General features: G+C 43.4%; 2 protein-coding genes across 2 annotated transcripts; one reads left to right on the top strand and one right to left on the bottom strand.

The window, feature by feature from the left end:
- Window positions 1-1,418: 1,418 nt before the first annotated feature.
- Window positions 1,419-3,187, bottom strand: EAF02_011834 (uncharacterized protein; the record flags this gene model as incomplete). Its single annotated transcript, XM_038907881.1, has 4 exons — window positions 1,419-2,029; window positions 2,093-2,706; window positions 2,771-2,886; window positions 2,939-3,187. The coding sequence occupies 4 exons, from the start codon at window positions 3,185-3,187 to the stop codon at window positions 1,419-1,421; spliced, it is 1,590 nt and encodes a 529-aa protein (XP_038752390.1).
- Window positions 3,188-6,526: 3,339 nt separating this feature from the next.
- On the top strand, window positions 6,527-8,300 carry EAF02_011833 (uncharacterized protein; the record flags this gene model as incomplete). The annotated part of the gene is made up of 2 exons (XM_038907880.1): window positions 6,527-7,151; window positions 7,213-8,300. 2 exons carry the CDS (start codon window positions 6,527-6,529, stop codon window positions 8,298-8,300), a joined length of 1,713 nt encoding a protein of 570 aa, XP_038752389.1.
- Between the last annotated feature and the right edge of the window lie 746 nt (window positions 8,301-9,046).

Raw genomic sequence — 9,046 nt, 5'->3', positions numbered from 1 at the left:
CCTGTCCAAATCCACCAAAAAGGCATGATTGATACTGCGCCAAACAAGCATAGTCCGCTTCCAGGTCCTACCAACCCCAAAACTAGTTGAATGAGGCTTGAATTAACGACGCCTTTTCAGCTATCCTGTTCGAAGCCACTGGTTCGACTTGGCATCAGAAAATCATACTCCAGGTACGAATGTCTCTTGAAGAAGACACGAGAAACAAGATGTTGTCGTATGCGGTCCAATTGCATCTGAAAGACTGTTTGAGCGGAAAATTCTTTTGGGAATGCCAGAATTAAAGCTTCGGAGAAATTGTTTGAAAGAGGAATGGTTTCGGCATCAGTGTTGAGATGATGCTCGATTGGAGCTTAAATACATGGTTACATGGATCATTTCCCTGTACGCGACATAAATCAGAGAAGAAACAGTGGTTGATCGCGTTGTACCGGGCCAGTAGTTCATTTCTCCACACTTTTAGAACATTTTGGAGTTCTAGCCTGTGTTGAATTTGAAAAAGATTGTACAACATTGAACATTTGCATGTCTCTAGGTCTTCGATTTTCCATGTGAATTGAACCTACGGCTCGCCGGGGCCACAGTAAAAGAATCAAGTGAAATTCTCGCGTTAGGACTTTCCTGGTGTGGTTGTTCTTCCCTTATCCAATTCCATTAGATGATTCGATCTATTTCAGTGCCCAGCATTTGCGAATATCTTCCTTCTCGATGCAGTCATCCCAATCCCAAACCAAAACGCCGCGTGATATGAGAAACCTACCAAGTGCCCAAATGGAAGAATAGACCCGGATTCCTTTTGCAAAATTTGTTCATGATTGCCACCTAGGATCCAATACTACTCAGACTCATACGACTTTCACAGATCCTATAATCTCTATGGGATTACACCGAAACACAGGCTGCAACATTATCTTGATGCTAATTCGTCAACATGAGTATCTAATGCTAACAACCTTTTCCCACTTTGAGCGAAAATTATTGTGCCCCATTCGAGATTCTATGCAATGAATGGTAACATTCCATTGTATCTTAACGGCTGTTCTCGTTATTATGGTGATGCCCCGAGGTACAATTTTGCTGGCATAAAAGCTTAGAATCGGACGAGGAGGTGATTCTTGGCAGATGCACGCACGGGTATGGTACACTGGCATAGTTTGTGTGTTGTCTAACTCCTATAAATTTTCCCAACATAAGCAGTGACCAATGCCAATTGATATGGTAGGTTGCACTAAGTCGTAGCTTTCCTTCAGCCTATTGAAATTGGCCTTCTGTCTTTACTCTTTCTGATTAATTATACGCTCTATCTTTCTTCCCCGATACGTCTCCAAAGATATCAAGCAATAGAAGAATGAAATGAGACTGGAGCTGAAAGTCTATGCACTGAATATGAATTCAAGGGCATCATGAGCTTAATAGAATTATAGGGCATAGACAAACTCGTGATTTTCCTTGTCCGTCAAATCAAGAAACTCTTGTTTATCTAGCTTTTTGTAACCTGGCGCGGCTCTGATCGCTTCGTTCTTCTTGTTCATCCTGTTGTAGTACCAAGAAATGAAAGCCACATCCAGGGCACACACTCCATAACATACAATGATGGTTATTTCCGCTGGTTTATACCGTGGCGCGTCTGCTGGTCTGAATACCTGGGGGCCGATTATGTTCCCTATGCAATAAGCAACTAAATACAGAGCTGCGACTGTTGTTTTCTTGGTGTAACCTGCGACGTTACTCGATATCATGGAGAGAAGTGCAGTGAACGGCGTTGGTGAAGCTTGTGTTAGGTAGTAGCCCGCCAATCGACCACTGTCGTTGGATAAAGGGAGGGCAACTATAAGCATCATGCCTAGCATCGCTATCAAGAGACCAGATATGGAGATCAGAAGTCTGTGTCCATATTTATCTCCAAGATAACCACATGCAATGAGGGCTATAACTTCGACAGCACCACCCGGAGTTCCATAAAGAAGTGATTCGTCGGGAGTGTAGCCAAATGAAACGATGAGCTGGGAAAAAAAGTTGGAAATTCCACCTGCATTTTGTCAGTTTCGATTGACCGTAACCGAACGGCATTCAACGTTGAGGTCCTTCTTACCATTAGGAATATCTGCTACTAATCCATAAAATACGAACGCCCAAGTTACCGGATCGGCAAGAGCTTCCTTCAGTTGATACATTTTAAAGTGTTTGTTGCCCACACCTTGTTGGTTCTTTCTAATACGCTCAACAGCCATAAGTCTCTCTTGCGGAGTAAGGAATTTGGCATTCAATTGATTGTCCGGCATGAAGTATAGAAATATGCAACCGATAGTTACTGTCAACAGACCAATGGCCAAGAACACAATCTTCCATGAAGCAATGGTTGATCCGTGTTTTTTAACACCAACTGAGATGCCGTAAGCGACGATACCACCAAATATTTGAGCGAAACCATTGAAACTGAACCATATTCCAGTTCGTAGGCCTTGCTCTCTTTGCGTATACCACTGGGATGTAAAAAGGGTAAAACCAGGAGTCACGGCAGCCTCGAAGACTCCCAGAAAGAAGCGCACAGCGACGGCACCCGCAAAATTGCTTGTCGCGGCCATGCAACACAAGGTCCCACCCCAAGCTATAATGTTGAATGATGACCATTTAGCGAGTGGCAATCTCTGCAATAGAAGATTGGTGGGATACTCCCAGACCAAGTAGCCGATGTAGAACATTGATCTGTACAACGGATCAATCAACAAATTTCTCAAAGCGATTAAACCCGAACTAAGAACGCTCTTACCCCAGCCATTGATAATTGTCGCCCTTAAGATCCAGCGAGGTTTTCATCCCCATAATGCTCGCATAGGAAAGTGTGGTTTTGTCGAGATAGTTGAGCCCATACACAACACAGAGCATCTGCGAATGTATGATGAGTACTCCGATGGGAATTATTCGATAAGAGACATACCGGCATCAAATTCCAATCAATTTTTCTCAACAGTGCCTTTTCCATCTCTGGCGTCATGACAATAACTTCACCGTCATGTCCAGCAAAAGCTTTAAGCGCTTCATCGCCGTCATTGGGATCAGCATGCTTGAACATGGGATCTTGCAATTCCCCTTCACCCAAGGTAACATTTCGCTCCAAGTCTTGTGACTTCTTTTTGATATCATCAGAGTCGGTAGATTGATGTTTTTCATCGATTAAGTCCACCATAGTGTAGATGATAACTTTAATGGGTAGTCACTAACACTTCGACTGTCCCAAGTAAAGAAAAGATCAAATATTACTAGTGATAAACAAACGAAAGAAATGTTTGATTGGCGATGGTGTCGAAGAGTGAAAGATGCAGTCGGCTAAAAAAAAAGTGTAATGTATGGTGATAATTTGATTGAACGAATAACGAAGAAATGAAGGGATTACAGACATCACCGTGATGGAGCTGTAGTACAAATACTGGACGACAGCAAAGTAGGTCATGCACGTATGAGGTCTATGCTATCTGAAGATCATCACTAGTCCACAAAATTGACTATGAATGGAAGTGTTATCATCACTCTTTCCCCTCTCAAGCCCCTCATGTTTGAAGATATTCGATACAGTTTGATAATACGTTGATAGTATATGCTTCTTGGATCATATCTTATCATTTCTTATCAGTTCTTCTTCATCAATGGGGAGGGGCAAGAGATATGAAATGAGGGGAAAACATCGGGCTTTGGGAACATTGAACACAATTGGAGAAAAGATTCGAGAATTATACTAAAGAGGAAATAATCTTCATCACAACAAGGTCAAAAGGGAAGGTTACATTTGGATATCGTCGGCAGATGATAAGCTTTGAACTTTGAACTTCGAACTTCATTACCTCATCATCTGTCTAGAACTACCGGCACCTGGGATGTTAAATCGATAAGAAGCCACGTGATTATGTTATCCACCTTGGAGACTTTACCTCAGCTCGTTCAGGTATTACTGGGCAGGTACCTTTCCATCAACAAACAATTGCTTTCACAAACAAGCTATGAATCAACAATATGATGCCCAGCTTTTCTGTCTGCCATTGCAAGACAATGATCATTTACTACGACCATACCCTGGGTGAATGCTCATAGTATAAATTGAAGCTAATCACGAAGAGCTCTATGAGCGTGAGCTCAAGGGGCGACAGCCCAAAAATCTAATCGCGAAAAGACAAAGGCATGCGATCTAGGACCTCAATCGTTCATGGCTAGTATTAGTTCGGCCTCAGAAGAGCTTTGCTACGCTTTTACAGCAGTCCAAAATGGAGAACGAATATTCGATCAAGCGGTATCACCCACATCCTCCTGCTATTAACACGACGGCCTCAACGCTCAATATTAGCACATTCTCATTTGGCCTGGCGGTAGAGAAATACGCCGACATGATATCAATCGCCATACCGGACTTGAGTTCTGAGTCTTCGAAGCGGCTCATTTGGAAAAGCCACCCATTTTTCGATCTGCAGAATGTCCTTCTCACTTGAATTTCTCACAAAGCTTGAAATTATACCAGAACTGCTATTACGAGTACAAAATATACAATTGAAAGTCGAGGGTTTCTACACAAGTGCAGGACTTGATGTGTGTGTGAGGGGATCCGGGGCAATGTGTAGGTAGTACAAGGCAGATGTGGTTGAAAATACTCAACGCCTTCAGACCCTCGACGTTCAAACATTCGCCTTACTACAAAGAATGGCTTACAGTCTCTTACAAGCAAAAGATCTCAAAAAAAATAATGAGAGTCCAGCACAGTTGGCTGTTTAAGGATGGCGATAAGGAAATAATGGACGCGTTGATTCACATCTGGGCTGGATTTTGGCATCGAATGAATTACAAATTCCGGGAACGTTCGAAATTTATTAAATCGGCATATCAATGGCAGGTTAATTTCGTAGCGAAGAGGTTCAAGTCAGGTAATGACAGACTGGATTTGAATTTAACAAAAGGATCCGTCATTTTTGATAGTGCTGACGTGATTTTTAAGATGATAACACGTACATTTTCCTTCCCAGCGTCAATGGCCAATGAATCTCTACAAACTTGGCGTATCAAGGTCCAATTGCATGGTAGCGATAATCTACTTAGCTGCGAAATTCCGCACGAAGGGGCATATCTAAAGAATCTTGAGCAATCTAGCCCTTCTAGTGGAGAGTCTGATGCCCATTTCACGTTATTTTCTCCATGTTTGAAATGCTGTAATGCAATCTTGAAAGCTATTGGGTTCGTTTCTCTGGTTATTAACCATGATAACACACAATCTCCCCCCATTTCAGCCCCCTTTCGCTGTTAATGAGATGATCCCACCCATCCCCCACATACTTTCACAACGAGCCGCAGAAATTTACCTACACAGTCAGCAACAATGCGTGGAGTCAACACACGTATCAACTACGTACAAAGTTGCTGGTACATTTATTGGAAAATTCGATCATGCTAAAGTCTGGCGCCTCATTGTTTGAAACTATTAGCAAATGACGATGAATCAAGGTGCCGGCAGAAGAATCGAGGCAATGTACTAGACGTTGTACGGATGTTCGATCAAGAATAGTGCCACCGATGAGAATGTGTATCACAGCTATTGGGAGTATGAATAAAGGACGATATCGCTCACACACGTGCTAAGGAGACTTTCATGGAGTTGTCTTTTGTGGATCTGGTCCTGATATGAATGTCAGCCCTACTCGGCTCCAGCGAAATTGCCTCTAGTGATGGAAGTTGTATCGTAAATGCAAAAGTGATATTTCTTTAGACAAAATTAGACACGTAGCCGCTGCCTGCTGAGAAAGCATCTTTTTTATTCTAGCTTTGCTTAATGATTACTTTCTTTTTGTTCAATCCTTCCGCCGAATTCCTCCGCATTTCGGATATAGCCCAAAATCCGATCAGATATCTTTTAATTCCTCCACTTCTGGTGTTTGTTCTTAAATCCGGTATCACCTCCGGCTTAACATTTCTTCCGCGCGGACTATTTCTAGTCTATGGAGTCCGATCAGTTGGGTCAATTGATAACTTGATATTGATTGTGTTCCCTAGCTCATCGTAGGTCAATAGCCATGGCCTTGCGGGTCTGTCGCTTCCAGTGTAAGCACTATGCATTAACCCTTGATCCTCTACGACTATTAATCCCATGTTTGGATGGCAACTAGCTCAAGTTCAGAACTATTATGGAGAAAAGAACATTGATATTGACGCTGAGTAGACGCTTCTTAGAACTCTCAATTGAAGTTAAGAGTCATGCCGACTAAAACGGCAAGGCTTTTCTCATGAATCTCACGGCTTATGAAGCACAGTCAAGTATTTCTTTCTTCATTGTCCGACCCTTGTCTCCCAAGATTAAGCATACCTCTCGGCTCTCCTTGAAATTTTATATATTGTGTGACCATCTCCATGTTGAAGGTTTGAGATGTATGGTAGGTGGTTCTCAACATAGTTTCAAAAAGTCTCTTTAACTATTAAACTAAGAGGTGAGTTATGTTTCATTGCTAGAAATTTCAAGATGTAATGGACTAACACGCTCAGATAGATTCAAACAATGTCGGATCTTACATCAGAGAAACTTGCAGAGTCTTCTGCTGCTTCAGCAAAGTCTCTAAACGTTCGACCCAACCAAACTGGCATCTCCTCTGAGATGGCATCCATCTCGGAGATGGATCAAGAGAAAGCACAAGTTAAACAAACCGAGGATGCTCCTCCAGTACGAGAGATTACAGGTTGGAGGTGGGCCCTGGTGGTTGCCGCAATACTCTCATCCTCTTTTCTCTTCGCTCTCGATAACACCATTGTGGCAGTTGTCCAAGCTGACATCGTCGTTACCTTCAATGATGTTAGTAAACTTTCGTGGCTTAGTGTGGGCTTCCTTATTGGCGCAGCTAGTACGAATCTAGTATGGGGAAAGATCTTTGGTCAGTTCAATGCGAAATGGACATATATCATTTCGATTATTATCTTCGAGGCTGGCTCTGCGTTGTGCGGTGGTGCTCCCAATATGCCTGCTCTAATTGTTGGACGGGCACTTTGTGGATTCGGCGGTAGTGGTGCGTATGTGGGTGTTATGACACTACTTGCTGCTTCTACAACTATCCATGAGAGACCGCTTTATATTGGAGGTACTGGAATGACTTGGGGTTTAGGCACTGTAATTGGTCCGATTATTGGAGGTAGGTTCATGCTCATCCTTTCATTGACTGATACGAGGAAAGTGTACTAACAATATCAAAGGTGCATTCACAGATTCCTCTGCAGGATGGCGTTGGGCTTTTTACATCAATCTTTGCATTGGCGCAGCTTGCGCTCCAGTCTACCTATTCCTCCTGCCAAATTATGATCCCCGCCCGGGTGTTCCACTCCTCCATCGCGCAAAAGAGGTTGATTACCTCGGTGGCATACTTATTATTGGAGCCTTTGTCTCTGGTGTGATGGCTGTCTCATTTGGCGGTGTAACTTACCCCTGGAACTCTGGGAAGATCATCGGTTTATTCGTCTGCTCAGGGATTTTGTTTATCATCTTCGGCATCCAACAAGTCTTTACTATCTTCACCACGACCAGCCGCAGAATCTTCCCTATTGAATTCTTGAAGAGCAGAACAATGCTTATTCTTTTCGCCATGACATCTGCTGGAGGAACCGCCATCTTCATCCCTATTTATATGATTCCAATCTTCTTCCAATTCACCCGTAACGACTCGGCTCTCGAAGCAGGCGTACGTCTTCTGCCATTCATCATCCTGATGATCTTTGCCGTCATATCCAACGGTGCCATTCTTTCCGCATACGGTTACTACATGCCATGGTACACTGCAGGTGGAGTCTTCGTCCTCACCGGCGGAGCCCTCATGTTCGCCGACGTCACCCCCGATACCTCTATTGCCAAAATCTACGGCTTCACCATCCTTATCGGTTTCGGCGTCGGTTTATTCGCTCAAGCCTCCTTCTCCGTTGCCCAAGCCGTTGTTGCCGAAGAACTAGTTTCGTCCGCCGTCGGCTTCATCACCTGTGCACAAGTGGGCGGTGTGACTATCGCTCTCGCGATTGCCAATTCCGTCTTCCTAAATGGAAGTCAGGAGAAAATCCAAGCGATTCTGCCTGATTTGCCGGCTGCGGAAATTCAGCAGGCGATTGCGGGGGCGGGTAGTGAGTTTGTGAAGAATTTGACAGAGATGCAGCAAAAGGAGGTCATTCAGGCGATTGTGGAGAGTATGAGTAAGACTTATGCTATGGTGATTACGGCGGGAGCGTTGACTGTAGTGTTGAGCTTGTTGATGAAGAGGGAGAAGCTTTTCATGAGCGCAGCTATGGGTGGTGCTTAGATGGAGGATTGGTATGTGGGCTAGTTTAGAGGTTTTCATAGGAGGTGAGCTGCTTTGAACCATCTATGAGTACAGGGGGAACATAACTTCGAAACGGGTTTTGTATTGATGAAAACTCTAGGATGGTGTCTAATACATAAATGACATAGGGTGTGTCATAAACTATGGTAGCGGGGTTTAGAGAAAGATGATTGTGTTAGTAAACAAGCTCCACTAAATCATGCAATCTTCTCGTACCCTGTATCTCATACAATTTCTGCCACCAATGCTATTTAATGCTTATCACCTAAGAAAACTATCTGTATTACCTCTTTGGTAGAAACGACAATATTGAATCATCCTCTACGCTGTTACCAACCATTAAATTTCGTGTTCCTCAAAGCAAATAATGATATCCAGGCTTAACAAAGCTCATTAGTGGTTGTTAATGCCAATGCTCATATGTATTCCTCGTGTCTTATGTGTGGCTATGTTAAAGTAAAATTCCCAGTCTACATCGCCAATCGATGTATTCAGTCATCGATACACTCCCCTCCCGTCTCCTCACACTGACCCTCTTCCAAAACCCAACAAATCTACAAAATCTTCCTTGTCAGCAGCTATTGACGTCCCAGGCAGATGTAACAGTGGCAGCAATTTATCTCATTCTTCTCGTCAAATGAAAAGATATTGACCACTTAACCGCGTGAACATTTGAATTTCTCCCTATTCCCCCAATTCCCCAACCATCCATCCCCCACATCCTT

The sequence above is a fragment of the Botrytis sinoallii genome (assembly GCF_014898435.1).
Source record: "Botrytis sinoallii strain Bc 23 chromosome Unknown BSIN_036, whole genome shotgun sequence".
Lineage (NCBI taxonomy): Eukaryota > Fungi > Ascomycota > Leotiomycetes > Helotiales > Sclerotiniaceae > Botrytis > Botrytis sinoallii.
Note: the sequence above shows the minus strand (reverse complement) of the source record. Positions and strands in the feature narration are given on the sequence as shown.